Below are 27,623 nucleotides of genomic sequence, written 5' to 3'. Positions count from 1 at the left end.
TCGAGCCAACAGACCCAAGTGTAATTACGTTTATTTATCTAGGCCATTAACCGACCAAAAACAGGACATGACATGCTAACCATTTCGAAATTGACTTTCATCGGCATCCCGTACGTAGATACAAGGCATAAGAGGAAGAGGCAAAGTACGAGACATATAGAAACTAAAGAGATAATACGATCGTAACGGGGGGGAAAGAATTCTTAAGTCTAATATAACGGTACATTAGACGTAGATGCCCATGTTGGTATCCTTCTTCTTGGCTTGTACTTCCGCGATAGCATCGACGTAGTTTTCGTGTCCGACTTTGCTCATTCCCTTCCGGAGAGCGATCATACCAGCCTCGACGCAGACGGCCTTGAGTTGGGCACCGCCGAATTCGTCCGTGCTGCGGGCCAGTTCGGCCCAGTTGACGCTGTCGTCTACGGCCATCTTGCGGGAGTGGATCTGCAGGATGTTGGCGCGGGCTTCCTCGTTGGGGAGGGGGAATTCGATCTTGCGGTCCAGACGGCCAGAACGGAGGAGAGCGGGGTCCAGGACGTCGACACGGTTAGTGGCGGCGAGGACCTTGATACGGTCGTCGGAGGCGAAGCCGTCCAGCTGGTTGAGGAGTTCCAGCATGGTTCGTTGCACTTCACGGTCACCGGACTTTTCGGAGTCGAAACGTTTTGTGCCGACTGCGTCGAGTTCGTCGATGAAGATGATTGAGGGTGCTTTCTCCTTGGCGAGGGCGAAGCAGTCGCGGACGAGCTTGGCTCCGTCACCAATGAACATCTGCACTAGTTGGGGACCGGCGAGTTTGAGGAAAGTGGCGTTTGTCTCTGCAGCACAGGCTCGGGCGAGGAGGGTCTTTCCGGTACCGGGGGGACCGTACATCAGAGCACCTAGAGAGTATGAGTGTTGGTATATTCCTTGTCTGGGTTGGATGGTAACAGGGTCATTTACCTTTCGGTGCCTTGATGCCGAGCTTCTTAAACCGTTCAGCCTCCTTCATCGGCCATACTATAGCTTCAACAATTTCTTCAATCTGCTTATCCAGACCTCCAATATCTGTGTACTTCTCTGTTGGCTTCTCGTCGACCTCCATGGCCTTCACTCGGTTATCATATTCAGCGGGTAATGTATCCAGGACAAGATATGAATCCTTGTTTACACCGATGAGATCACCGGGCTTCAGCTTCTCATGATCTACCAGACCAATGAGGGGGAGATAGATGGTTTGACGGGTTGAGGTTTTGATGACAGCAGACTTGCCGACTCGAGTAGCATCGAGGTCGATATTGGCACCCTCTTCGGCGGCTTCAGCCTCGACATCCAAATCCAACAATTCAACCACATTTCCGACAAGGTATGGTAGTTGTCTAAAAGGAAGATGTTAATGGAAATGTCCCGACATACAATAACACGATGACATATGCAGCGACAGCCCAAACCCTACCACCTCGCCACTATGGGTGATGCGGTCCAGCCAGCTGCGAAGAAGGGAACGGGAAACCCAGCATGTCTCAGAACCCCATACCTGTTATTTTCAATCTTCTCTTGATTATCTTTAACCTTTTCTCTCATCGTACTCTGTTCGTGCGTCAACCGTTGGTATTCACTCTTCATTATACGCATTTCGTTCTCCAGCATCCGCCGTCGCTTGACGATGTCCGCTGTGCTCGATTGTAAAATGTCGTCGTCCAAGAGGTCCTCTTCGTCGTCCTTCTTCTCAGCGTCTTTCATGTCAGCGTCTCCATCTCCGGAGGGCTTCCTGCCGTTGCCGTCGCCATCTTGGGGCTTCTTCTCTCTCTCTTCACGGTCAAGGTCGTCGAGATCCTCCAAGGTCGACATGGTGGCGGGTAAGAATTAATTATGTGGGGAAGAGCAAGATAAGGGATAGACAGGTATTCTAGGAGGGAATGAGAGGGGGACGGCGGTGATGCGTTACGGGATGGGTCTTGCGGAAAGAGAGTGAGAGCTGTTGAGCTCCGGACCAAACAACGTCAGCTGCTGGGTGCCTATCACGTGATGCAATGACAAATGCCCCTGCCCGTTGGTGCCTAAGGCCGCATATGGATATAGTTCGCATTCTATGTATGTGGTCCCCTTTGAACTGTGCAAACTCTCTATTCTTTTCTTCTTCGCCCAAATCTATACATATGTTTTTTCTTCAGGTATAAATTCCCCATATACCGCAGAGTATGTACACCTACCCACTCTCCACAACTCCGGCCGATCTTAGAAGCAAGTTGCCGAAGACTCCTATATACTAGTTCCCCTTACAGGAAGAAGTTCGGGTTGTCGATGCGTCCCATAAAGTTGCCTATGTTGTTCAGGATCTTCTCTCTGCCGAACCTTAAGAGGCGATAACGCGAAACGTAGTCGTCGCTGTTGACTGGGCGGGGTCAGCATGTTCTCTCACGGAAACGTTGCACTGTACAGATATCTGTGGTTAGCACTACTTACTGTATCCGCCACACATCCTCCGCTTTCCAGTGAATTCGGAGCGACCATGAAGCATCCTCCAGTTGTCGAAAACTAAGACAATCAGCCAAATCCTATACTTCCTCAGAAAGATGGTGTCAAGCCTATACTTACTAAGTGCTGTTCCTGGCTCTAGCTGTGTCCATATCTGCATTTTCTCACGTGTGATTATGTCGTTAAAGTGCCGGGCTGCATTGTACCATCTATTCTGCTCTTCTAAAGTCCAGTCTTTTTTAGCTGCCCGATCATAGTTGTTCCAGCGGATTTGGTACAGGTAATTAAACTGCGAGTGGATCTTGAAAATGGGCATTTGTTCTGTGGGCTGGATGCAGGTTTCCTCATTGCCGCTTGAATGGAACGGCTGCGGCATTGCTGCTAGCACTTGGAAGTTCTGTGGATTTTCTGCTCGCATGATTTTTGCAGCCCAAAAGCCATCGACAAGCAAGCTCGCGCCTCCATCACCGTCGGTATGTGACAATAGATGAAACAGTTGAAGTCGTGCCGGGTCAGTGAAGTACGTATTGTCTGTATGTGCACCAAGGAACTCTGTGGTATATGCAGTGTCCTTGAATGTCAAGTCGGCCGTAAAGTCCCAAAAGCCACCTTTGTGTAATCAGTACAAAGAGTCGAGGGCCTATTTTGTATCGGATAAAGGATTTTACCGTAGTGAGTATGTCTGATGAAAGCGATTCTCTCCAGGAGGGTTTTGGTTGATTCTGGGTCAACGGGGACCCCCTTGACGAAGCAGAAGCCATGGAGATACTTTACAGTGGTTAGATAGCGATCCAAAAGAAAGGGAGTAGCCAAGCCGTACAATATTGTGAAGCCATTGACACAAGCCCTCGTCACTAGACATGACATCTTCATATAATACTGTTGGGTAAGAGGTATTTTCAGGCTTGTGGGCGATAAACTTTCTACACAGGAGTATCAGTACAACACAACTATATATCAAAAGACATATTTACCTCATTTTCTTATTTGGCAGTGACTTGCTAACCACACGATTCTTCAATGGCGCAAGACTACTTAGCCAGTTAACTGGGTAGACACCCTGGTGGCCATCAGACCCTTCTATGCGGTTAGCCCTGATACCCAGGAACAAGAGAATGGGAAGCATACACTCTACTTTAGCGATTTCCCCTTCGTAGGTGATATTATTCGGGGCCACATCCGGCGGTATCTAAGCGAAGAACAAGGACTGTCAATGTATAATGATCTCTCAGCACCCTGGACTAGAAACATACGGAGAAGGTGTCCACGCTTCGTTGTCTTGTATCTGGATGGACACACCCAGAACACTGGCAATTGTCCCTAATATCGGAGACAGTCAGGTAGGTATTCTTGGCTCGTCCTTTAGGCATGTTGATACGTACCGAAGCCAAAATCGTCCACTACATAGAGCATCAGCTGGTGTCAGTCTCCACAACAGGGGTACTCGGAATAATCTTTGTTTACTCACAACCGAGCGGTGGTCGTGCGCGAGGTCTTCATCACAATAGGCTGATTTCTATACCCTGCAGATTTGAATGGATACATGATCTCGAGGGATGATGGTCTCTTTGGCCTAACGACGGTATGCGATGGCTCTGCGGGAGATGGCTCTGCAGAGGATGGCTCCGTAGAGAATACTTTTGCAGACGGTTCTGCGGCAGATGGCTGCGCCAGAGTTGACTCCGCCCTTCTCATCCTGGGAGAGATGACATGACCGCGGGGGAGCGGAAGTGAAGGTCTGGAACCTTTTGAAAGACTCAGAGAGCCACCAGCCTGAAGATATTAGTCGGTCTCCTCCAGCTATTTTTTTTATGAAAAGTCTATGCTTCACTCACAAGTCGGTTAAGCTTTGGAATGCAAGGCGGATATGCACTGTCGATCTATTAGCATACGTGGACAATGAATTCTACGTTGCGGAGGGCATTGTACCCAGCAAACGCAGAGTGCGTCAGAGCTTTGAGAGGTAGTATTCTACTCATTTTCAGAACTACGTTTCATCAATGACACTCACGAAGGAATGTCGACGAGGTTGACTTTGGCATCAGCTACCCCCCGTTTCTCTCCGCAGCGTCATCTTGGCTGTCACGTGTCAGTCAACATCCATGTAAGTACAGACCCCATTAACAACATGCACTAATCCATTGGGCTTCGATTTCTTTGACTAATATAATTTACTCAGAGCAGCGCAAGCCTGCTGGAACCTGCGGTTGTGTTTTACCCACCCCAAAAAGCTATTTAGAATTCCTTCGTTGGTCGACAAGTAGCCTCGGTTACAAGCTTCGGGTAGTAGCAAGAGAGTATATTGACAATACTTTCGCAGTAAAAAATAATAAGGTTGGGAATTGTACCCGTCAAATACTATAAACTAAGTATGAAAGTCATGAGATACCAAGGTCTTCCTACCGAGCCCGTCACAGCTTGCTCTTCGACCCAGTGACCTTCAGCAGACAACGGCCGTTGCTCAGCACAACCTTGCCTCTGTTATTTGTGGTCACGAATCTGACTTCCTCGAACCCATCTTCAGTGTTTCCTGTTCTCCAGATCTCGGTGGTAAGCTTGTCGCCTGGGAGCACTGGCGAAGCAAAGCGTGCCTGGAATTCTCTCAAGTTCTTTGGATCACTGCCTCCAAGCTCTCTCAGAATGCCGTGAGCGGCAGTGTTCCAGCTGAAGAGACCGTGGATAATGACTCCACCAAATCCCATCTTCTGACCAGGCTCAGGCGTAGCATGAAGAGGGTTATAGTCGCCATTGAGACTAGCGAAAGTATGATATGAGCATGGATATGCGCTTCAAAGGATCCTTATCCGGGGGGAATCGATCTTACCGATAGAGAAGAGGAGTTTCAGCTGTCGTCTGGACGACATGAACTGCATCTGGTTTCTTGCCTTGAGGAGGGGGATAATTGACGGCACTCGGTCCTATGGAAAGAAAGTCAGCAGAGCGGCAGAGCATCAATATGTGCACAGGCTTACCCTTAGGCCCACCCCAATTGCCCTGTCCTACCATGAAAGCGCTGCTCACCGTCTTGGTGTACACCTCTCCACTCTCGTCCACAATCGACTGCTCTGTCTCGACCACCGAGCCAGCTTTGCCTTTATCGTAGACCCCAATAACCTTATTACGCAACTGAAATTTCTTGCCTGCGCTCGTGGGAGGTAAAGGTTTCAGAATAGTGATCTTGCGCTGGCCATCTACAGCACGGCGAGAGTCGAATTTCGGGACACCGGGGATGGGAGTTGCATGCGAACGTGCATAGAAATCGATGGTTTCTTGATCAGTGTGTTTAAAAGCTACACGAAACAGCCGCAGTCAGCATGCATAAACAGCCTCGAGTGCTGGATAGCCATACGGAGGATCAAAGAATAAGTCGGGAACACAGCGAAGTTAGGATGGAGCTCCTGGATTCAATAGTTAGCGAAGTTGCCAGCTGAAAAAAGTATGGCTAATTGTAGCTTACATATAGAAAATGAAGCTCGTCGGCTTTAGCACCGATGCTGTTGGCAAACAACAAAGCATCGCGCTTAAGCCAGGAGACCTCCTGAGGAGGATGTTCAAAGCCAACGCCGGGGGCCGACATGAGGACGATGCTAGCAGTGGTCAAGTTGAGGAAAGCTTAAGGATTGAATCGTTTGGACAAGTAGATTTCCCGCTACGAGGGCAGTTCGAATTCGTATACCGTAAGATCCACCAAATTCTCAACGAAGGAGGATACCATGTAATCTTCATTTGCGGAGAATATATACTTGCCGCTGTCGTACCGTTGACCTAGGCTGGGGAGAATTAATCCGGTGCGGGGAAGCCGAGGCACGAATTGAATGGGAACGGTTTCTGATTACAGGCCGAGGGGCCTCAGGTTATCCAGTCGGCGCTAGCCCAAACCAACTGGACTCTTCTGACCTTTCAGCAATCAATGGACGTAGCCAAAATTAAATTATCCAATTGAACGTAGCAAGGATGTAAGTTTAGGTGCAGAACATGATGATTTGAAGCTAAAGAACTCAAGAAGGAGAACGTCGGAGGGAGTTAGGACTGAGCGTCGACTCGGGGTATCTACTTGGGTAATTCGAGGAGCTTCATAATCGTCTCTTGTGCAAATCATCTCTCCGTATCGCGCCGAACAATGATGCCGTTCCCCTTACCTGCCAAAACACAACGCCGGATGAATAAGAAAAGAGAAAAAGAGCCGAATCAGGCCATTCAACGACCCAAATGTCCAGACAATTGAACTTCCACTGATGCTATGCTTCCCACAATTGAACCCTCATGTATTTACCGACATAACATTGTTGACTCAGAAGAGAACATTGAAATAACCGAACGTGCCGCGACTCATCAGATCCAATACATTTAGCACCTATGGCAGTTAGCATTCAGTGGCCAGCAGACTCGGCAGTGGAGACCCTTACATTCTATAGGAGCAGCTACCCTCGGAGTAACGAAGGTTATCGGTAGTCTCGAACTTGTAAGAGATAGTGATGTCGAGATCACGCTTGTTCTTGTCATTGGGCTTGTTCTCCAACACTCCCGAAACGACTTCATCCTCTTCGACGGTCAGAACATCACGGAGGTAGAAGACAGTCTGCTTCCAGTGTGTGTACTTGGCGTGGGGGCCGGTGGAGAAGGTGATGGGCTTGTGGCAGGCACCAAACTCGATGTCGAACCAAGCGATCACAGCGTGGATGAAGTCGCTGCGCTTGGCGGCAAGAGAGAAGGGGACCTTGAAAGCGAGATCGGCTGTGGTGACGGTGTAGAGGTCAAGGGTAATGATGGGGCAAGGGTCGGTGACGAGGGCCTTCAGCTCAACGGTATCCACGAGAGGTTCCGTGAGGGCGATCTCTTTCATGGGGGAGTAGTCAAACCCATACACATTATCCCAGACTGCAACTCAGTCAGTATTTTCGGGCAACAAACATAATTGAGAGAGAACGTAAGCGCTCTTACATCCGATCTTGTCGTCCTTGTACTCGCCATCTTCGATAGCAGCCAAGTACATGGTAGCCTTGTCGGGGAAGATCTTGCCACCGGGAACAAGGTAGCGGTCGCGGGCATAGAGAACAGTGTCCAGCATGCTCTCGTAAAGGAGGAAGTAACCCATCCACTCGGAGATGATGATATCAACCTTGGGATAAGGGAGGACAACCTCCTCCATCTTTCCTTGGAGAAGAGTGACCCTGTCCGACAGGCCGTTGCAAGCGACAATCTCCTTGGCCTTCTCAATGATAGAGGACATATCCACACCAATTACGTGTTTAGCACCAGCCTTAGCAGCGAACCTATAGAGCCATAGGATCAGTATATAGAACAAGGTTCTTCTAGCTGACCACATACATGCTGAGGATACCGGTTCCACAACCGACATCGAGAACAACCTTGTCCTTGAAAATATGACGGTTTTGGTAGATAGAATCACGGTAAGATCTGGTTCGGACATCGTCTTTCTGCAATCGAGCACATGAGTATTAGTTGGTTGAAATCAAAAGCTGAATAAATAGTAGGGCACTTACAAGCATCTCCTCATGAATGCCTAAGTGGGGTTCAGGATTAGCCAGTATATATCAACTGAGTTATCGATTGTAATTACCATGATGATCGTAGCTATTCCTCCTGTTAGTAATGTAAACGAATATGGAGCAAAGGTCTCGAAGCATACCTTGTGAAATAACGCACTTCAGCATGATCCATGCCCACCATACGATCAGCACTGCTGGTCATGGTGCCGGCAGACTCTGCGGATTGTGTCTGCTCCGGTCCGTTCATATTCAAACTATTGATCTTTCTAATAAAGAAGGAAAATGTAAGAAAGAAAAGAAACAAGCAAACAAAAGAGTAAAAAAAAAATCTAGAATTATAGATAAAAGGAGATAAGAGGGAAGAACTAGATTAGGCAGGGAGGAAAAATAAGGAAGCGCCTCCGAGATAGATCCCTTCAACTTTTTTTCCCTTCTTTTTTTTTCTTAACTGACCCTCATTGGAAAATCTCCTCCGACCGGGGCGACCAAACAAAAAACGCTAATCTCTGATTCAGGCTAGCCTAACACAGACAACGCTATCCCGGATTCATCGAATCACGTGTAGTGCTAGGTTCAATCCAAGTCTCAACGTGGACCTCAAGATACCTGATTGGGGTTGGACTGCTCCTGCTTTCCTGGAGGATGTATATCAGCTTGTCTCTATTGAGTACGGCATTCCCGGTGACTGAGGATTAGAAGAACTTACACTTAGATAAAATGATACTTAAGTTGAGGACTCCACTCTCAGTACAATAAGTTAGAAATTGAGGTCATGCAACCTTACAGCGAGAAACTCACGGGCTCCTGTGCAAAGATATTTCAGAAAGTATGTACTACATAGGAAGCTCAGAAAATGGGACATTTTGAATTAAACATTTATAGCGTAAGATATACAGCTTGGAGCTTCTAGCTGGGGTTGTCTTGTATGTTCCGTTAATGCCAAGATGTTTGCGTTGCCGCTGCTTAACTCCGCCTTCCGCTGTTGGTGCGCGCGCTGTCAATCAAGCGCGGACTGCTTACTTTCCCCTGAGGTTAGCACGTCCCGTCAGCGGTAATTCAGGTACACAGGGCACAATGTATTGGAGCTCAGCCCGAAGGAAGGTTTTCTTCTACGCATACTTCCTGGTTCTTGCTACTTTCATTGGGAAGTCGACTGCCTCCCTGGGCGACCATCTTCCCGATTTCAAAGAATGTGTTAAGGTATACAGCGCCTCCAAGAGCTTCGGATTGCCCGGCTAATCAACAGATAGATATGTCAAACTGAGAACTGTCAAGATGGAAATTCCGTGATCCGTACGTTCGAGCTTTCTGTAAACTACCGATATAATCCTCCCTAAACTAATTCGCCCTCTTTAGCTTTCCATCTCCGCTTGATGTGGTGGACCTGTCCCGCCGAATGTGACTATACTTGCCAACATGTTGTGACGGACCGTCGAGTCGCTCGTGATCCTCCGATGCTCAATCCCGTAGTCCAATTCCATGGGAAATGGCCGTTCCGCAGGATCATGGGCATGCAAGAACCGTTCTCGGTCCTCTTCTCCCTCCTCAACTTCAGTGCCCACTGGTACGGTTTATCTCGAATCCGCGAAACCATGTCGACGTGGCATACTTCTCTACGGGCTTACTATCTTGCTTTTGGATATTGCGGTCTAGCATGCTGGACCTTCAGTAGCATCTTCCACGCCAGGGACTTTTCTTTGACAGAGAAGCTGGATTATTTCGGAGCGGGCGCAAATGTCATGTATGGGTTATACCTGGCGATTATCAGGATATTCCGATTAGACAAGGAAGAGCCGCAAATGAAACCGACATTGCGTCGGCTCTGGACTGTGGTCTGTATCTTCCTTTATACCTTGCATGTGTCGTATCTCAGCTTCTGGTCCTGGGACTACACCTATAATATGATCGCGAATATCGTGGTCGGGATGACGCAAAACTTGCTGTGGGTAGCATTCAGTATTTATAGGTACCGGAGTACCGACAAAACATGGACTCTCTTGCCAGCAATCTGTGTGGCTTGGATTATGTTGGCCATGAGTCTGGAATTGTTGGACTTCCCTCCATGGCATGCGCTCATCGATGCCCATAGCCTGTGGCATCTGGGTACTGTTATTCCCACCGCGCTGTGGTATATGTAAGTCCGCGCGTCGTTAGAACCCCTCCTTACCGACTGCCAGGCTAACTCGACTGTGATCGATAGGTACCTAGAAAAGGACATCGAAGAGGATGTGCGGGGCAAGAGATACAAAGCCTGAACAGATAGAATTTTCTCAGCTATGGGTAAAATGCTCCTGGCCTGAGAATAGTACGTCCATTGCTGTATAGTAGGAGGTCCAGGCGACCGACGATCGATGAGTTCCAGAGGCTAGTGACAATATCAACACAGGGTATAATGTTGTAGCCAATAAAAGCATGTAGCTCAACCAGTGGTATTTTCTATTACCCAACACTTTTGATTTAGGGCATTTCCACTCTCTTCCAAAAGTTGGGTGTCTAACGGTAACGAACTGCGCATGTTTCCCGCTCACCGCTCGCGGGGGCTGTACCCAAAGCCTGCGTTGTCTCACATTTTATCTGGTGTCACGGGCCCTGCTGCTTTTTTCCCCTTTCGACCCAAGCTTTATAGCATCCCTTTTCCCCCTCCCCCTCTTCGTCTCTTGCGTCCCTTGTCAATTGACTCCCGCCAATTTCTATCCCATCCTCAACACTCTCTCGACCCAAATTCACGCCACAATGGCGTCCCCCGCTATCAAGAAAGCCATCACTGAGGCCGCCGCGCAGTATGTCAAGCCGGAGGGAAAGGTCTTCCAGTATGGTACTGCGGGGGTGAGTTACTAATGATCAACCTCACTTCCTTATGAAGCACTGACCAAATTCCCCTGCCTTGCAGTTCCGTATGAAGGCGTAAGTTCCACGTTTATGTGTACTTTCAAGCAAGGTCTTTTAAAGGATCAGCCCCGCCTCCACATATACCCCGCGATCGCCATTTGTTTACACTTTGACCAACGCATATTTTTAGCGACGTCCTCAACACAGTCGTCTTTGCTGTGGGCTTGCTCGCTGGTCTCCGTTCCAAGAAGCTCAGTGGACAATGGATTGGCGTCATGATTACTGCCAGTCACAACCCTGCGGAGGACAACGGTGTAAAGTTGGTTGATCCCATGGTGAGTTGCGGCAGCCACCCCGGAATAAACTCCATACGAAGCCGTTGCTGACTGAATTACCAAATAGGGTGAAATGCTTGAGGTAAGCTTTTCGCCAAAACGAAGTCTAACTCTTACGGCTGCAAATTTACTTAACCCTTGGGTAGGCTGAATGGGAAACCTATGCGACAAAGCTCGCCAATGCTCCGCTAGACAAGATCGCAGATGTTTACGAAGAACTCATAAAGGAGATTGATATCAGCATGGAAAATCCCGCTCGCGTTGTTTTTGCCCGGGATACTCGTGCCTCTGGTTCTCGTCTTGCTGGCGTTCTCAACTCTGCGCTCACCGCTACAGAGGTTGAGTTCTCCGATCTCAAATTCATGACCACCCCCCAGCTCCATTACGTTGTCCGCTGCAAGAATACCCTGGGAACACAGTATGAGTACGGTGAACCCACGGAGCAAGGATACTACGAAAAGCTCGCCAAGGCTTTCAAGGGAGTTATGCGCGGTCTTAAGGTCAAGGGCTCTTTGACCGTTGATTGCGCAAATGGTGTTGGCGGACCTAAGCTGAGAGAGCTCCTTAAGTACCTTCCTGGCCCAGAGGAGGGTGGTATCGACATCAAGGTTATCAATGACGATGTGATCAACCCGGATAGCCTCAACTTCGATGTATGATCTTTTTAATTGGTCCCATCGTATCCATACTAACCTACTTTTTAGTGCGGTGCCGATTATGTCAAGACCAAGCAGCGCGCTCCCCCCTCCTCCAAGGCCGCTGCCCTTGACCGTTGTGCCTCCTTGGACGGCGATGCCGATCGTCTTGTTTACTATTTCGTCGACGAGAGCAATGTTTTCCGTCTTCTTGACGGCGACCGCATTGCCACTCTTGCCGCTGCCTTCATTGGTGACCTTACCAAGAATGCCGGCATCGCGCAGAAGCTCAAGATTGGCATCATCCAGACTGCGTATGCCAACGGAGCTAGTACGGACTACATTGAAAAAGTGCTCAAGCTTCCCTCCGTCTGCACTAACACTGGCGTGAAGCACCTTCACCACGCTGCCCTGCGCTACGATGTTGGTGTCTACTTCGAAGCGAACGGTCACGGCACTATTACCTTCTCTGAAAATGCCTTGAAGATTATCAAGAGCACGGAACCCCAGTCTCCCGCTCAGCAGCGTGCTCTTGAGTGCCTCCAGGGTCTCACCGATCTGATCAACCAAGCAGTTGGCGATGCTATCTCTGACATGCTCCTCGTTGAAGCGATCCTTGCTCATAAGGGCTGGACCCCCAAGGAGTGGCTTAGCACCTACACTGACCTCCCCTCCCGATTGGTCCGTGTGGAGGTTGCTGACCGCTCAATCTTCAAAGCGTATGATGCTGAGCGTAAGCTCGAGTCCCCTGCTGGCCTCCAGCTCAAGATCGAATCCCTCCAATCCCGCTACAACAAGGGAAGAAGCTTTGCCCGTGCCAGTGGCACAGAAGATGCGGTGCGTGTCTACGCTGAGGCTGCCAGCCGCTCCGAGGCTGACGATCTCGCTACTCGCGTCGCCAACGCTGTCCGTGAGGCCGGCGCCGCTAAAGAGATCTTGCAGTCTTAGTTTTTGGAATATCTAATGCCCTAACGAATTCTAAGTGGTTCCATGGAACCGTATGATTGGAAGCTATCTGAAAACTTGCAAGGGTGCACCCTTGCACATGCATGGATGAAGCTTTAGGTCATGGCCAGACAATCACAAATCACAGGGTTAACGACGTTGCTCAGACTTTGCAACGTCGTCGCATTATAGAGGTAATGGGAACTGTTATGAACGATCTGATGAGTTTTCTTTTGATGTGAATGCAGAGCAAATCTGACTCGATTTAGCCATTCCTTATAGTATTTTTAAATTGATTAGAAGTTAGGAAGACCTAGTAGCTAATTGGAACAAGGCCTACGGTCACCATGACAAGTAATCTACTTAACGAACTCAGTACAAGGACCAAGGCCTTCTTTATAAACTTCATTTGGGTATTCGTTAGCAATAATCGAAATCTACATTTTACTTTTCTCCCACTAGCCCTCTTCCTGATCCATATCCTCTCGGGACCGCTTTCCTTTGGCAAACTTCTTGCCCCTACTTCCCCTCTTCTCGTCGTAGTTTTTCATTTCCAAAATAGCACTGCGTTGCGCCTCGGATACACGCTCTGCAAGGACCATCACCTCGTCCTTCTCTGCGGGGTATTCAGGGAGCTTCTTTCCCAGCGCACCCTCAATGCGAAGCCATGCCTCGACATCATATTGCGTAGCGAAGCTAATAGCCACACCCGACTTACCTGCACGGGCGGTACGACCAATTCTGTGGATGAAAGTTTTCCTAACCTCCCGTTAGCTTCACACCTTCCCCAGATAAACCAAAAGGGAAGAGCAACTTACGAATCACCAGGCAAATCAAAGTTCAAAACCACATCAACAGAGGGAATATCAAGACCACGAGCCGCCACATCCGTCGCAACCAGGATATCCCTACTCCTCGAACGGAACTTGCCGAGCGCACCCAAACGAGCAGACTGCGAAAGCTGGCCATGCAGCGGGATCGCGCCAAACCCAAGCAATCTCAGAAAAAAGCTGAGACGCTGAGTCTCGTGCACAGTACGACAGAAGATGATGCACGATTGGCCGACGAACTCGTTCAGCAGGTAGACCAGGTACAGGTCCTTGTGTTTGTGGGGGATGAAGACGTAGGATTGTTGGAGGGTGGAGACGGTTTGGAATTTAGATGAGGAGACAGCGACACGAAGCGGGTTTTGGAGAGATGCTCTCTGCAGAGACTCAACCTTGGAGCTCATGGTTGCGGAGAAGAGGTAGGTGCGGCGCTCGCGGGGGAGCACCTTCAGGATCTTGTCGAGGATGGGGCCGAAATCCATGTCGAGGAGACGGTCGGCTTCGTCCATAACGAGGTATTTGAGGTTGCGGAGGGAGAAGCCTTTGGTGTTTTCGAGATGGTCGAGCAGACGGCCGGGAGTGGCTACGATGATGTGAGGCTTGGGGATTTGTTAGATTCTACTTAGTGTTCTAATTTGAGATTGGCTGGGCGGTTTACCTTCTTTCCTAGTGCGATCGATTGTGATACCATGTCCATGCCTCCAACGAGAACCGTGCTTCTTACTGAGATTGTGCTTCCTAGACCCTCGAAGGCTTGGGAGATCTGGTATGCTAGTTCACGGGTGGGCGCGAGGACGAGGCCAAAAAAGGAAGAAGGCTTATCCATCAGGGCTTGGAGGATAGGCAGTGCAAAAGCTGCGGTTTTACCGCTACCGGTCTCTAGCATGAGTGTTAGTAAAGTACTATAACAACAGGGAACATGAAGGTGGTACTATACCAGCCAAACCGATCAAATCGCGGCCCTGAAGAGCGAGAGGAATGGCCTCCGCCTGAATCGCGGTGGGAGCCTTGTATCCCATGGAATCGCAGGCTTCGCATAATTGCTCAATAAGGCCTAGTTCCTTGAAAGATTTTGGAACCTGCTTAGGCGCTTCAGATGGTTCTTGTTCTTGCTCAGTAGTATTGGCGGCGGCATCCTCAGAGGCAGAGCTGTGTGCCTCACTATCGCTATGGTCTTCTTGTTGAGGCGCCTCACGGGCGATCTTGCGCTTCTTAATTGCCGGCATATTGAATCAATATCTGACTTCAAAGGTTTGCACTCGGTGAACTGATCGAATGATTTCTTTTTCCTGATAGTTCGATATCAAAAAATCAGTGTGGGTCCCGGTAAAACAGTTGGTCCGGAGATACTCCGCGGCCTGGGTTCCGCCGATCTACTTTTTCGGCCAAGAAAAAAAAGTCCATCTGTCTCGAGACGTTGAATAGCATTTCCCTCGAACCACATACCTACCATATATTTCCTACTTTGCCAGATTCACAATGGCTAAGGCACGTACGAAGAAGCGCACTCATCTCCGCGCCCAAAATGCCTCAGCCGCCGCCGCCAAAGGCAGCAGCTCGAACATGAGCAAAACCCCGAAGTCGATGGTTATCCGTATCGGCGGTTCTCAAGTCGGCTCGAGTGTCAGTCAATTAGTGAAGGATGTTCGTTTGATGATGGAGCCCGACACTGCTGTGCGACTGAAGGTATGGCATTATGAAATCCTAATGCGCCTTTCGAGAAGAAACTAACGCTGATACCGTCTAGGAACGTAAATCCAACAGACTGAGGGATTATACCGTTATGACGGGTCCTCTCGGTGTCACACATCTTATGCTTTTCTCCAAGTCTGCTACGGGTAACACTAACATGCGTCTGGCGCTTACGCCGCGCGGCCCAACACTCCACTTCAAAGTCGAGAACTACTCTCTGTGTCGAGACGTCGAGAGAGCATTGAAGCGTCCGCGAGGCGGCGGCCAGGACCACAAGACACCACCTTTGCTGGTGATGAACAACTTCAACTCCCCGAATGCAACCGAGGACGGCAAAGTACCAAAGCGCCTTGAGACTCTCACAACCACTATCTTCCAATCCCTTTTCCCGCCGATCAACCCCCAAGCTACCCCTCTCTCCTCTATCCGCCGTGTGATGCTCCTCAACCGAGAACTCAAGTCCGATGGCCAAGAAGATGACTCCTACGTCTTGAATTTGCGACACTACGCCATTACTACCCGGAAGACCGGCGTCTCAAAACGCATTCGCCGTCTGGATCCTAAGGAAATCCGTAACCGGGAGAAGAGGGGCGTTGCTGTTCCCAATCTAGGAAAGTTGGAGGATGCTGCGGATTACCTGTTGGATCCGTCGGCTGGGGGTTATACCTCCGCTAGTGAAACCGAACTAGACACCGATAATGAGGTTGAAATCGCAGAGAGCACAACGAAGAGGGTTCTGAACAAGCGGGAACTGCAACGCATGAAGGCCGGGGAGAAGGAGAAGGCCGAGAAGAAATTGAAGGCCGCGCCAGAGGTGGAGAAGCGCGCGGTCAAGCTGGTCGAATTGGGGCCCCGCTTGAAGCTCCGGCTGATCAAGGTTGAGGAGGGTCTTTGCGAAGGCAAGGTCATGTGGCACGACTACATCCACAAGTCCGAGGAGGATATGAAGAAGCTGGACAAGAACTGGGCAAAGAGACAGAAGGAGAAGGAAGAGCGGAAGAGGCAGCAGAAGGAGAATATCGAGAAGAAGAAGGCAGAGAAGGCCAAGGCCCGGGCTGAAGGCAAGGAAGTTGAAGATGACGATGACGAGGAAATGGAGGTGGATGATGACGAGGATGACTGGCTCAGCGATGACTTTGATGAAGAAGGCGCGGAGCAAGAAGGAGAGGATGAGGACGAATCCATGGAGGAGTAGAGGGAGCGTCACTCTCTCAGTTTCTTAATTTTTCACGAAAAGCGAACTTCTCGCGCTATATCATGTCCTTAGGCACGAGAAACTATATGGAGGCCCCAGACCCGCCTTCGCTGCTGTCTTCCGGTGTCGTTCATGTGCACGGATCTGCTGCAACCACGTCCCACTCGGCTGGATTAACGACAGATAGAATCACCCTGGCTTTGCTACCAGGGACTCTAAGCATCTTTCACAGGAATTTCACGGAGACTGGGGTCGGAGGGTGTTACAAATAGACCATCATTTAGGTGACCAGATTATACCCTTTGTTGAAAAGCAATAAAAAGTAATTGGTATTTCAATTGGCAGTACAATAGAAGTAAAGCAATCTATACATCACGGTCATAACCTCATTTACTAGACCATGCCTCATTTCTTCAACTTCTCATCCACAATCCTGGACACCATCTTCTCCAAAATCGCAAAATCACCGCCACCAACCCCGGCAAAGTAACTCTGCACACTCTTCTCAACATACTTCCCGACAATATCAATCTCCACATTCACATCCTCCCCGACCTTCTTCGAAGCCGTCACAATCTTCTCCTGCGTATACGCAATAAGCATAATCTCAAAATACCCCTCCTCCCCATCGACCACCTTCGTAACCGTCAAACTGGCCCCATCAAGCGTAACATAGCCCTTCTCCACAATATACCTCAAGACACCCCGGTCACGAGGCTGCAGCCGCAACACCAGCGCATTGCTATCGGGCGTGACAGAGAGAATGGTCGCGATGGTATCGACGTGGCCCTGGACGAAATGGCCACCCATGCGGGTTTCGCTGAGGACCGCGCGCTCGAGGTTCACCCGGGAGTTGGTGCTCAGGGAGCCCAGGTTCGTGCGACGCAGGGTTTCGGGGGCCACGCCGACTTTGAACCAGGTTTTGTCGAAGGCGGTTACGGTTAGACAGGTTCCTGTTTTGTCGTTTGGTTAGTGGTGACTCAGTAGGGGGTGGGGTGGGATTAGGCGATGCGGGGTGAGTGGTCAATGGGGCAGGTGCAGTAGTAGGTGGGCTTTATATAGGCAGGATAGCGTACCGTTTACTGCGATGCTGTCGCCGAGATGGGCGTCGGTCAGGATCTCTTCACAGTTGCTGATGGTCAAAGACGTACCCCCGCCCCCGCTTGCGGAGGTATCGAGGGGCTCAAGGGACGAGACCGCTGGGGGATGTTAGTTGTGTGAGGACGGTGGTTGATTGGAGGGGCGTACTCACTCCCGATTGTTTCGACAAGACCGGTAAACATGGTGTGAGGTGTGTTGGAAAGTGTAGCTGTCAATGCACTCCGCGGCAGTTGAGGCGGAAGAGAGCGGAAGATCGCAGAGCTATAAGCAGATTGAATCAATGACACACAAGCTCTCCGCCCACCACGCTTGTAGCTGTCCCGCCGCGCCGGAGCGATCAATTACCTAAGGAAAAGAGTTAAAGGTTAAAATCAAATGAAAATGAATAGTGATATACTTACGGTCTCCATCTACTATAGAATAACAAACCAATATACCCCAAAAACAATCGAATAGCACCCACATTTGTCCCCGCTCGGCGCTAAAGGCGGAAATGCATGCTTAATCGACCTCGGCTTTTGGCGTCCAACAAGTTAAGCTATCGGCGAAGTACCCGAATGAAATGACAGGAACATAAATCAATCTATCGAGCTCCGGTCGCGGCCCCAAAAAGTAGTACATGATATACATGCGTGACGACCCCAACTTTACATGCCTTGGATCCAACTCAATTTTATCTCTCTGCTTGAAATCCACATGTACCGCTTCAATTGAACGACAATGAGCGTCACGTTGAAGTTGCACCAGGCTATTCTCGCCCGCCGGCCAGCTCCCCGCTGGTCGAGCGCTATTCTCCGCCGCAGCGCAGCTCAATGGCGTACATACTCCAGTACCCCGGCAGACGATACGCTGCCCTTGAAGGGCGTTCGGGTGCTTGATATGACAAGGGTTTTGGCTGGTGTGCGTATTTCCGATCCTGATTTGATATATATAATTTCTATACTATTGTTGGGGTACTGGTACTGACTATGATATAGCCATACTGTACGCAGATCCTTGGAGATTTAGGGTATGTGTGTCTCCGTTACCGGTGTTGACTTCAGTGCGGGTGGGTAATAGCTGACACCCCGGGATAGAGCAGATGTTATTAAGATCGAACACCCGGTGCGGGGCGATGACACTCGCGCCTGGGGTCCGCCATATGCCAAATACCAGGATGAGTCGCGACAAGGCCCCGGCGAAAGCGCATATTATCTAGGTGTAAGGTCCATCGCCCGGCTCCAGATGCTGTACTCTGTTGACATGGACCGGAGAACAGGTCAACCGCAACAAGAAATCTTTGGGTTTGTCGTTTCAACACAAGTCAGGCGTGGAGATCCTGCACCGTCTTGCGAAAGAATGCGACGTTCTCGTCGAGAATTACCTCCCTGGAAGTCTGAAGAAATATAACATGGACTACGAAACCCTGCGAGAGATAAACCCTAAGCTGATCTACGCGAGTATCACCGGATACGGGCAGACGGGGCCGTACAGTAACCGGGCTGGGTACGATGTCATGGTCGAGGCGGAGATGGGCCTGATGCATATCACTGGGGCCAGGGATGGAGATCCAGTGAAGGTTGGTGTGGCGGTTACGGATCTGACGACTGGGCTGTATACATCTAACGCAATCATGGCGGCGCTGCTGGCTCGCATGAGGACGGGTAAGGGCCAACATATCGATGCTTGCTTGAGCGACTGTCAGGTCGCAACGCTGGCGAATATCGCTAGCTCTGCGTTGATCAGTGGGGAGAAGGATACTGGGAGATGGGGGACCGCGCATCGTGAGTACTGAAGTGTTGAGAGAAAGAGTTGCGGATTCTAACGGCTCTCAAGCTTCCATTGTTCCTTACCGGAGTTATCAGACGCTGGATGGAGATATTCTCTTCGGGGGCGGGAACGACAGACTGTTTGGTGTGTTGTGCGACCGTTTAGGACATCCGGAATGGAAGACCGATCCCCGGTTTGTTACCAACAGTGACCGCGTCAAGCACCGACGGGAGATCGACGGCCTCATCGAGGAGAAAGTCAAACAAAAGACCACACAAGAATGGCTGGAGATCTTGGAAGGCAGCGGGATGCCATATGCCGCCGTCAATGATATTCAAGGGACCCTCAACCATTCTCACGGTACGTTACCATCCACAGGATATAGATATTGTCACGGCTGTTACTAAGGTCAATGGCACAGTCCAAGCGCGTGGGATGGTCACCGAAGTCGATCATCCAGCATGCGGTCCCATCAAGCTAGTCAACACCCCGATTAAGTATTCCCATGCCACTCCTGGCGTGCGGACGCCGCCCCCAACCCTTGGCCAACACACGGATGAGATTCTCGCAGAGATTCTCGAATATGGTAAGGATGATATTGCTCGTTTGAAGCAAGATGGTGTAGTGTCATAAAGAGGCGACTGGTTGGCCATCGGCTAGACGACGTTAGGAGCCGTAATATGCATCGAACACGGGAGTAGCATTTGCAAGGGTTTAGCGGCAGCGGTTAGGCTTGCAGAGCTCTGGGACCCGTAGCACCCTTTGTACATAGAGATCGCAACGAGTGAATGACAAGGCTAGCGATGATCAACCCGCCTGAAAGCATGATCGACCCGAAATTCTTGAAGGGATGAATCTCGCTTTCCAGGGCGCGGGGGGTTCGCGTCACGTGACTATATATAAGTTTCCATCCTTGGATCCGTCGCAAAGCGAATTCTGCGCCATTCAGGATAATCGATACTCATACTTCGTGTGATTAGACACATTCACCCCGAAAGTCCACGGTGTAACTGTGTCCCACTGGCCAGGGCAGGGGGGCTAATGTCACAGCAACATGGGGTTCTTCCCACGCCGGCGTCTATAGAGACAGCGCCACCAGCCCACGGAACCTCCTCAGGCTTGCATACATCGGCTCCCACCGTCGAGCGGGTCTCGCCTTCCCTGTCGCCCTCATTGAAACCTAGCCGCCCACCGAGCGCAATCTCGAGTAAAGTACATATCCCGAAATTGTCCCCCGCGACCACTGAACTCGTGGCTCGGGTTACCGGCCATAGGAAAGGGGAGAAGCAGAGGAATGGGACTAAGTTCGTGACGTGGAACCCACCGTCTCTCAATCCAGGCTGGAGCCATCCACGCATGCAACCATCAGGCACAATGAAGGCCTCTTCTACCATCATAGAGCTACCAACGGCTCCGTTCGTGTACTCGAGTCATATGACAGCCCCTGCGGTTTCTCAACAGGCTCCTGTTACTGCTCCTTCCACTACATCTCCATTTACACATACACATACACCTACACTTCCCCAGGGTAGCCATGACAAGCCAACAAGCCTTGTTCATATTGCACCCAAACCCGCAGGGCCGCCTTCAACGGGAGCCCCAGCACCACCACAAGATTCACTGCCACCACTACTGCCTTCACAACCCCAGCCGATAGTCCCAGCGGCTAAAGATTCACCCCCATCCGCTAAGCGCAAGAGAGCAGCAGTTGGCCCACGCCAACGAAGGAGTACCACCAATGGCACCAAGCGCAAGAAGCGCCGGCGTGGTAATGACAGTGATGGAGAAGACATCATCCGAGCAGGAGACTCGAGCTCAGATGAATCTGACGTTGCGCCGACGGCGACACAAACGAAATCTGGCCGGCAGGTCAATCGTCCTTCTTTATATGTACCTCCGTCCGCATCGCCGACGGTTGCCAAGGACAGCAGTAACTCGCTGGATACATCGGATAACACTCAACGGCAGGCCGCAGCCGCTCGGAAACGTAAGCGGGTGTATCGCAAGCCGAAGGACGGTACCGTCAGTTGTATCCATTGCCAGAGGGGACATAGTCCGCAGAGCAACGCTATCGTCTTCTGCGATGAGTGCAACGGGCCCTGGCATCAGCTGTGCCATGACCCTCCTATTGACTCGCAGGTTGTCACCGTGAAGGAACGACAATGGGTCTGTCGGGAATGCAAGCCCGTGCCGATCACCATTCTGCAGCCGACGGTTGTTAGGAGCAATCCTAGCCTCGCGGGTCCGTCGTTAGGCCCTCCCGTGCATGCACCACTACTAATACCCAAGACGGAAGTAGGAGGGGAGGGATTCTCGGCAGATGAGCGACGGGGCTTTCTATCAGGCTTGTCGCATGCAACTCTTGTCGAACTATTGGTCACTTTGTCAGACCAGCACCCGGCAATACCTATGTTTCCTAAGAATCTAAAGACTCTACAGTCGAATTTCTCGTTCAAGCCAAACACTGGCGCAGTGTCTACTCCATCCTCAACATCCTCGAATACCCCAACGATCACTAACTCGATAACCCACGCTTTAACTAACGGTGTAGGCATGGCGCAGCAAAAGTCAGGTGTCACTCCTGAATTCCTGCCTACTCCCTCTTCCGCCCACCAAACGCAGCACGACGACCCGTCCGAAGAATCCGAGTATGAATTCTCAGAGCATCGCCTGTATCCACGTGCCGGGAACGGATTCCGTCTGTCGACGAAGGCCGACGATGTGGATATCATGTGGGAAGACGTCTCTTGTCGCACGTTCAGCTACGCATTACACGGGCCGGCACGGGTTCGAGCGCAGGCGAACGAAGTCGCGCCCATCTGGGGTTCGTGATTGTTGCCTTTGGGCTCTTTCGTCCGTCTTACCCTTGGGTGTATAGTATCGTGATTGTGCTCCTAGTTACCGAGGGTTAAACGAGCAAGAGTTAGTTGGGTTGGTATGGGTTATTGTATCGGTTTTGGAGTCAGGTTATGATTTTTGCGATGAATCGTTGGACGGATTACCCGGAGGTTTATGTTGCATGCCATATTATATTAGATTTATGATCACATTTACCACCTAGTAGAAGATGATAATAATACGAAGCTTCACACATTCAACACCTAGCTCATAATAAGTCAACACACCACACCACCCACGTCCCTCAACTAAAAACCCCCCACACAAACACCAACAAGTGAGCACCACCTACAGAAACCCAACAACGCTCTCGTCCCACAACCGCCCCCTCGCACGCACCAATCTCCCCCCAGAAACGACCGCCCTGGCCATTCGAGCCGGCGGATCCCAAACCACCTCCGCGACACTCCTCCGCGGCCTCACAACCCCACCCCCGGACTCATCCACATCAAAAAACAACAGTAGATCCGGCCTCCCCCCAGCCCGAATACACACCGCAGTATCTTCCTTATCCTCCTTCTCCTCGTCCTCCAACCCCATCGCAGCCCTAGCTCGCGTCGAAACACACTCATACAATAACTCGGCATCTTCCACCGTCCCGGCCTGGTAAACACCAACCCCCAAACAGGCCATTCCGAGTGGATCAACAGATCCCCACGGCGTGAATGCGTTGCCGACGTTATTCACTCCCAGGACCACGTCGAGACCATATCGTCTGATGAGCTCGGGGACTCGTAACGTGCCGCGGACTCTATCGCCGTGTTTGGAATGACAACTAGGACCAGAACCAGGAGAAACAGAATCACAACAAGAAACAGAAGGAGAAACAGGAGCAGGAGGCGAAGCCATATACAAATCACTCGTGGGCAGTCCCACAAAACTAACGGGCAAAGCATGGTCACCGGTGCCGATCTGCGTCGTTAGTCGTTTCCACTCGTCGTCCCCGAACAGGGTGAACCGAGTACAATGGCCCAACATGACCCTCTTTCTAGTCTTGGATTTGGTCCACCCTACGTCCCGTAAGCATTGCAGGACGAACCAGACCAAGGCGCCCTTGGACGGATCGAGGTGGTAATCGAGGTGGAAATCGACATGTTTGTCCATGTCCCAGGCGGTGGTGATGGCCCATCGGATGTTTTGTTTCGCCGTCTCCAGATCGGCTTCCACGTAGGGCGTGACGCCGATGACATCGAGTTGGGCCCCATGTTCTGTCAAGGCGGAGTGCATGAGGTCGCGGTTGGCTTGAGCGTGAGGGCCGGAGAAGAGCGGGTCTTGGGCAAATGCTACGAGTTGGATGTGGCAGTGGTTGCGCCATGAGTATTTTAGTTGGATTCCGGTGGTGAGGCATTTATGCTGGACTGTGGTGTCGATCTCGATGAAGGCGCGCAGGGCGGTTACGCCGTTGAGGATGGATTCGGATAAGAGCCATTCGCCGCGGCGGTGGAGGTCGGGCTCGGTGAAGTTGGCTTTGGCTTGGGCGGTTAGACTCAGAGCTTCTTGGAAGGAGCCTGTCTGAGGATGGATGGTGGTGGAGTTGTGGATGTAGGCTTTGTCGAGGTGGATGTGGGGGTGGGTGAGGGCCGGGAGGGCCAGAGGCGGATGCGATTTGTTTGGGGAAGTGTTCGATTGAGAGTGAGGAACTACGGAGCTGAAGGCATGTTCACCGGAGATGGTGAGGTCGTATGTTGTTGGATTGGGACTGTTGGTGTGTAGACGGACGTTGGAGATGGTTTGGATTGCGGGGGAAAGCTGCGGTGGTGACATCTTGCGTGCAGTCGGGTCACGGTCGATCAAGACAGCAGAGCCCTAGTACTTCTATAGAAACCGTTTGCGATCAAATACACTACGGAGCTGTGGGGAAGCAAGCGAATCCAACGATATGAATAATAGCATCGTGTCATTGCTAGCCGACTATGAATACATACGGGAAAGATATCCGACGGCGGAGGTCTCCGGTCCTTGAGTTATCTGTTTCATGCTCCTTATCTTCTCCATGCCTGTTGATAAAGGGCGCTATTCAAGAGCCAGCTCCATGATCTGCCACCGTGGAGCACGCAACCAGTCGAAATCTTCATGTCGTTCCGGGCGTACACACAATCCGACCCGCCGAAAGACGGGCGTCGCATCTGTGGTGGTCTTCGGATCCCCCCTCAGAAGCAGCCCTGATCGATGGGTGATGGGGAGCAAGATGCTATCCTCGGGGAAGGTAGCGTCAGAGTCCAGGTGGATCGCTGGATCCGCTGGATTGGTGTTTCTGGACTGTTCGTTCAACCTCCCTGCGTTCATGAGCACCTTTCCTTTGATGACGATTCTGCCCGACAACACTCGACCATACTTGTTAACCGGGTCCTCCAATGTCGTTGATGCCTCTCGCACCTTGCATGGGTAAGTTCTTTGAGGTGGCCATGTCATTCTTGCCGACCAACTGGCATCGTCGTCTTCAAATTCAAAATCAACCGGACCGTCCCACGAGGCCCACGACCAGGATGGCCCATCAATGCGTCGATCTGGGCCGATAGAGTTACCCCCACGGTACCAGAGGAGACCACGGTATATATCGCATCTCCATATTCCGCCAAGGTAAGGTCCAAGATGATGGCCTGGGAAACCTTGTTCAAACACCGCGGCCAGCCCCGATATGGCTGGAAGCTTGTCCTCGGCCGCGTATGTCAGGGTACGCCTGGTATAGGTTTGCACCATCTGACGCCATTGACGTAAAGTGAGCTTCGAATTCAAGAATGGGTAGCCGGTTATCAAGGGCTTATCAAATTCTTCCCCGGAAAATCCAAAAGGCCTGTCGTTTCTCGCCCACATCTCCGCACACTTCCAGACCAAATGGTGTTGTCCACAGTACAAGCGTCGTAGGGAGAGCTGCTCCTCTTGGTAAATCCAACCCCGTGTTTGAGTGACGCCTTCGAGCTCGTAGACATCAGCGAGTCCCCCATCCTCCTCATGGACATACATTCGTCCCTCGACCCGGCATGCATAATCCACCAGATTAGTAGGTACGTACGCCGTGGTGCATTGTCCACTGCCATTTGCTGATGTGAAGGCATTAATGGTGATATCGGCGTGTCGGTACACATCGCCCATCTTTGCAGATTCCCTAGCCCAGTCGTGATCGTCATCCTGGAGGATACAAAGGGCGTCAATCCAGATATGTTGGAGTCCAATCCCGATGGTAATTTCAAATGCTTCACGAAATGTGCGTGATAGCTCAGAAAGATCGATCCCCTTCTTGAGGAGTTCCAGGTTTTGTGTGGTGAGTCTTAATGAGGTTGAAGAAGACCAGCGATGACTGAGAGCAGCGTAGCGGGCCTCTTCCCCGTTTGTAACAAGTAGCCTGGCTTTCAATTCTTCGTGGATTACCTGGAGTTGAATAACCCTGGTTGGGAGTACGGAGCCAGTCCGTCTGCAGGACAGGTGTGATTGATCACATATTGAGATCCAATGCCTGGCGAAATCACTCGTACGCCCTTCAGAGCGAACAGTGGGTGGAAGAGGACTTTCTGCACGTTGTGCAAATGAGACCGAAAGCTTAGCAGGTTCGCAGCCTGGGGCTCCGAACAAAAGCACCCATCTGCCAGCTTCCATACGATGTGATACGTAGGTGACTGCGTCTAACTGATCGAGGTCCCATCTCTTCTGCGCTGACTCGATTCTGCTTTTCCATTCGGTGCTCGCCTTGTCGAAGCTCAGATGATATTCTTGCCATCGGGGTATGTGCACTGTCCTCTCTCCACGGCTAAACATGGCAACGCATATCAAAGCGCATAGATGACAGCCTTCATATGCCGACTTGAGATGGCTATACATTGTACTGAATCGACGTCGTTGGTGCCTCGGTAGCCAGCTGCTTTTCCCACGGTGCATTTGCTTCCAGAGAGTTGCCCAGGGAAAGGCTTGGCATGTTGAGCAGAGTCGGTCAATGTTATGGGTTGCCCTAAGAGCAGGCGGCATGCTTTGGTTCCTTTCAGGCAGTGATATAGTCCATCTCTCGGCGTGTAGCCATGTGAACATCTGCTGGACAGGATCAAGTGCTTCTGTGGACACTTGTGGCCGCGAGGGTCCTTCCTCCGGCTGCTCAGAAGAATCAAATGTTTCTTGGACCATTGGAGACTCTGAAGACTCTTGGTCTGCCTGCGAAAGGTCTTTGGGCATTCGACGCTGCGAAGGACCAGGATCCATCTTGCGGAATTCGTAGAGATGAGGTCTTTGTTTTGGATGGAGTCAACTGAATTAGTCTGGGCAGCTCCAAAGTACCGTACGTTGCGAGTAAAAGATAACAGAGGGTGATAATTAATGGGTGTTAACGATAGAGAGGATATCTGGTGGTTCAGTAATGAATAGGGGGGTGTATGGAAGATCGTAAACGAGTAAAGTGATCAATTGACGGGGGAAGTCGAATTCAGTGGCCGGACGAGAGACGCAGCTGGAAGGAAGGTACGATCTTCGCCACGGTCAGCACTGGAAGCTACAACTGGGAAGAACTTGCTCTCAAGAAGGAAAGAAGCAGTCCTCACGTCATCTACGGACATCTGAACCTGCCACTCCCAGGGACCTGCTTGGCGATCTGCAGGGAGAGCATTTATAGCGCTTGTATTATATCAGAACAATTGTACAGAGAATAGAAGGTTCGGTGACAAGAGTCTTCGGCCATGTTGGCCTTGGAAGTGGTCTTCGCTAAAACTTCCTATGATGATATACATTCTACTTCATATAGGTGATATTGTTATTGCAGACGGTAATCTGGTTGACGTCTCTTAGGGTTCTGGAAGCTTAGGTCATTCTATCGTAGACCTACTACTAGGACTAGGTATGTTATTACCATGGAACCTTCACCTAATAAATTCACAGTCTCTTAGTTGATTCCTCTTTGTTCTCTACTCTCTACTTTTATTCATCTACTTTATCTTTGCTTTTCCTTCCTCGATTATTCTCGATCTGAGACACTACTGCCACCATTACCATGTCTCCAGGAAGTCCATAGAGCAAAGTTTCTACAAGTGAGAGTGTCTCTTCTATTGCCCCCAAATCTCATATCCCACCCGCCACTGCCCAGAAGTTATTTTATTCTTTACAGAAGAGAAGACTAGATACAAAAGGACCTTCCTATTTTGAGCTGGGGAGTATTCCCCCCGAAACAGGCCACTTAATAGCAAGAAGCCTATGTGAAGACGGCGATGTGGAGAGGAAGAGTATCACTATCTCATTTGACCCTATAGTTAAGATAATCTCTATCAAGATGCTGTCCCCCGCCCATGAGGCTGTTCATGACTGGGTTGGAGATCAGAACCTGCAGCTTCAATAAGGGGCTTCTTTACTTTTACTGAGCTGCGGGATATTTCAGTTTACGGGTCCAGACGTACGAAAGTTGATATTCCCTATGACTGAGCTATGCTGATAACAGATATAGGTTATGATAGGTTTCCGGTCCCTTGGGACAG

At 50.6% G+C, this 27,623-nt stretch overlaps 13 protein-coding genes across 13 annotated transcripts; 5 read left to right on the top strand and 8 right to left on the bottom strand.

Moving 5' to 3' along the window:
* Positions 1 to 225: 225 nt before the first annotated feature.
* ABOM_007506 (proteasome regulatory particle base subunit RPT5) lies at positions 226 to 1,833 on the bottom strand (the record flags this gene model as incomplete). Its single annotated transcript, XM_022534635.1, has 3 exons — positions 226 to 884; positions 946 to 1,361; positions 1,520 to 1,833. The coding sequence occupies 3 exons, from the start codon at positions 1,831 to 1,833 to the stop codon at positions 226 to 228; spliced, it is 1,389 nt and encodes a 462-aa protein (XP_022386609.1).
* A 428-nt stretch (positions 1,834 to 2,261) lies between these two features.
* Positions 2,262 to 4,439, bottom strand: ABOM_007505 (putative trimethyllysine dioxygenase TmlH; the record flags this gene model as incomplete). The annotated part of the gene is made up of 12 exons (XM_022534634.1): positions 2,262 to 2,377; positions 2,449 to 2,520; positions 2,581 to 3,069; positions 3,129 to 3,228; positions 3,281 to 3,383; positions 3,435 to 3,537; positions 3,589 to 3,649; positions 3,714 to 3,780; positions 3,843 to 3,860; positions 3,929 to 4,233; positions 4,296 to 4,332; positions 4,390 to 4,439. The coding sequence occupies 12 exons, from the start codon at positions 4,437 to 4,439 to the stop codon at positions 2,262 to 2,264; spliced, it is 1,521 nt and encodes a 506-aa protein (XP_022386610.1).
* Positions 4,440 to 4,871: 432 nt separating this feature from the next.
* On the bottom strand, positions 4,872 to 6,037 carry ABOM_007504 (putative peroxisomal dehydratase; the record flags this gene model as incomplete). The annotated part of the gene is made up of 5 exons (XM_022534633.1): positions 4,872 to 5,214; positions 5,285 to 5,378; positions 5,433 to 5,750; positions 5,810 to 5,858; positions 5,918 to 6,037. The coding sequence occupies 5 exons, from the start codon at positions 6,035 to 6,037 to the stop codon at positions 4,872 to 4,874; spliced, it is 924 nt and encodes a 307-aa protein (XP_022386611.1).
* An 825-nt stretch (positions 6,038 to 6,862) lies between these two features.
* On the bottom strand, positions 6,863 to 8,217 carry rmtA (protein-arginine omega-N methyltransferase HMT1; the record flags this gene model as incomplete). Its single annotated transcript, XM_022534632.1, has 6 exons — positions 6,863 to 7,338; positions 7,402 to 7,733; positions 7,789 to 7,898; positions 7,965 to 7,984; positions 8,042 to 8,055; positions 8,111 to 8,217. 6 exons carry the CDS (start codon positions 8,215 to 8,217, stop codon positions 6,863 to 6,865), a joined length of 1,059 nt encoding a protein of 352 aa, XP_022386612.1.
* Positions 8,218 to 9,044: 827 nt separating this feature from the next.
* ABOM_007502 (PGAP3/PER1 family protein) lies at positions 9,045 to 10,225 on the top strand (the record flags this gene model as incomplete). Its single annotated transcript, XM_022534631.1, has 4 exons — positions 9,045 to 9,170; positions 9,221 to 9,263; positions 9,327 to 10,104; positions 10,171 to 10,225. The coding sequence occupies 4 exons, from the start codon at positions 9,045 to 9,047 to the stop codon at positions 10,223 to 10,225; spliced, it is 1,002 nt and encodes a 333-aa protein (XP_022386613.1).
* A 478-nt stretch (positions 10,226 to 10,703) lies between these two features.
* On the top strand, positions 10,704 to 12,717 carry agm1 (phosphoacetylglucosamine mutase PCM1; the record flags this gene model as incomplete). The annotated part of the gene is made up of 6 exons (XM_022534630.1): positions 10,704 to 10,796; positions 10,861 to 10,874; positions 10,990 to 11,134; positions 11,202 to 11,216; positions 11,281 to 11,787; positions 11,839 to 12,717. 6 exons carry the CDS (start codon positions 10,704 to 10,706, stop codon positions 12,715 to 12,717), a joined length of 1,653 nt encoding a protein of 550 aa, XP_022386614.1.
* A 455-nt stretch (positions 12,718 to 13,172) lies between these two features.
* On the bottom strand, positions 13,173 to 14,767 carry rrp3 (RNA-dependent ATPase RRP3; the record flags this gene model as incomplete). The annotated part of the gene is made up of 4 exons (XM_022534629.1): positions 13,173 to 13,473; positions 13,533 to 14,140; positions 14,200 to 14,420; positions 14,479 to 14,767. 4 exons carry the CDS (start codon positions 14,765 to 14,767, stop codon positions 13,173 to 13,175), a joined length of 1,419 nt encoding a protein of 472 aa, XP_022386615.1.
* A 253-nt stretch (positions 14,768 to 15,020) lies between these two features.
* On the top strand, positions 15,021 to 16,428 carry ABOM_007499 (Brix domain-containing protein; the record flags this gene model as incomplete). Its single annotated transcript, XM_022534628.1, has 2 exons — positions 15,021 to 15,227; positions 15,289 to 16,428. 2 exons carry the CDS (start codon positions 15,021 to 15,023, stop codon positions 16,426 to 16,428), a joined length of 1,347 nt encoding a protein of 448 aa, XP_022386641.1.
* Positions 16,429 to 16,833: 405 nt separating this feature from the next.
* Positions 16,834 to 17,711, bottom strand: ABOM_007498 (riboflavin synthase; the record flags this gene model as incomplete). Its single annotated transcript, XM_022534627.1, has 3 exons — positions 16,834 to 17,381; positions 17,505 to 17,627; positions 17,681 to 17,711. The coding sequence occupies 3 exons, from the start codon at positions 17,709 to 17,711 to the stop codon at positions 16,834 to 16,836; spliced, it is 702 nt and encodes a 233-aa protein (XP_022386642.1).
* A 538-nt stretch (positions 17,712 to 18,249) lies between these two features.
* On the top strand, positions 18,250 to 19,911 carry ABOM_007497 (CaiB/BaiF CoA transferase family protein; the record flags this gene model as incomplete). The annotated part of the gene is made up of 6 exons (XM_022534626.1): positions 18,250 to 18,429; positions 18,507 to 18,538; positions 18,606 to 18,729; positions 18,788 to 19,292; positions 19,345 to 19,638; positions 19,700 to 19,911. The coding sequence occupies 6 exons, from the start codon at positions 18,250 to 18,252 to the stop codon at positions 19,909 to 19,911; spliced, it is 1,347 nt and encodes a 448-aa protein (XP_022386649.1).
* Positions 19,912 to 20,319: 408 nt separating this feature from the next.
* On the top strand, positions 20,320 to 22,110 carry ABOM_007496 (PHD finger domain protein; the record flags this gene model as incomplete). Its single annotated transcript, XM_022534625.1, has 1 exon — positions 20,320 to 22,110. One exon carries the CDS (start codon positions 20,320 to 20,322, stop codon positions 22,108 to 22,110), a length of 1,791 nt encoding a protein of 596 aa, XP_022386650.1.
* Positions 22,111 to 22,464: 354 nt separating this feature from the next.
* Positions 22,465 to 23,940, bottom strand: ABOM_007495 (putative zinc metallopeptidase; the record flags this gene model as incomplete). The annotated part of the gene is made up of 1 exon (XM_022534624.1): positions 22,465 to 23,940. The coding sequence occupies one exon, from the start codon at positions 23,938 to 23,940 to the stop codon at positions 22,465 to 22,467; it is 1,476 nt and encodes a 491-aa protein (XP_022386647.1).
* Positions 23,941 to 24,189: 249 nt separating this feature from the next.
* Positions 24,190 to 26,364, bottom strand: ABOM_007494 (uncharacterized protein; the record flags this gene model as incomplete). The annotated part of the gene is made up of 1 exon (XM_022534623.1): positions 24,190 to 26,364. The coding sequence occupies one exon, from the start codon at positions 26,362 to 26,364 to the stop codon at positions 24,190 to 24,192; it is 2,175 nt and encodes a 724-aa protein (XP_022386648.1).
* Between the last annotated feature and the right edge of the window lie 1,259 nt (positions 26,365 to 27,623).

This window comes from Aspergillus bombycis (genome assembly GCF_001792695.1).
Source record: "Aspergillus bombycis strain NRRL26010 chromosome Unknown contig00080, whole genome shotgun sequence".
NCBI classification, from domain to species: Eukaryota; Fungi; Ascomycota; class Eurotiomycetes; order Eurotiales; family Aspergillaceae; genus Aspergillus; species Aspergillus bombycis.
This window is presented reverse-complemented; position numbering and strand designations above follow the sequence as displayed.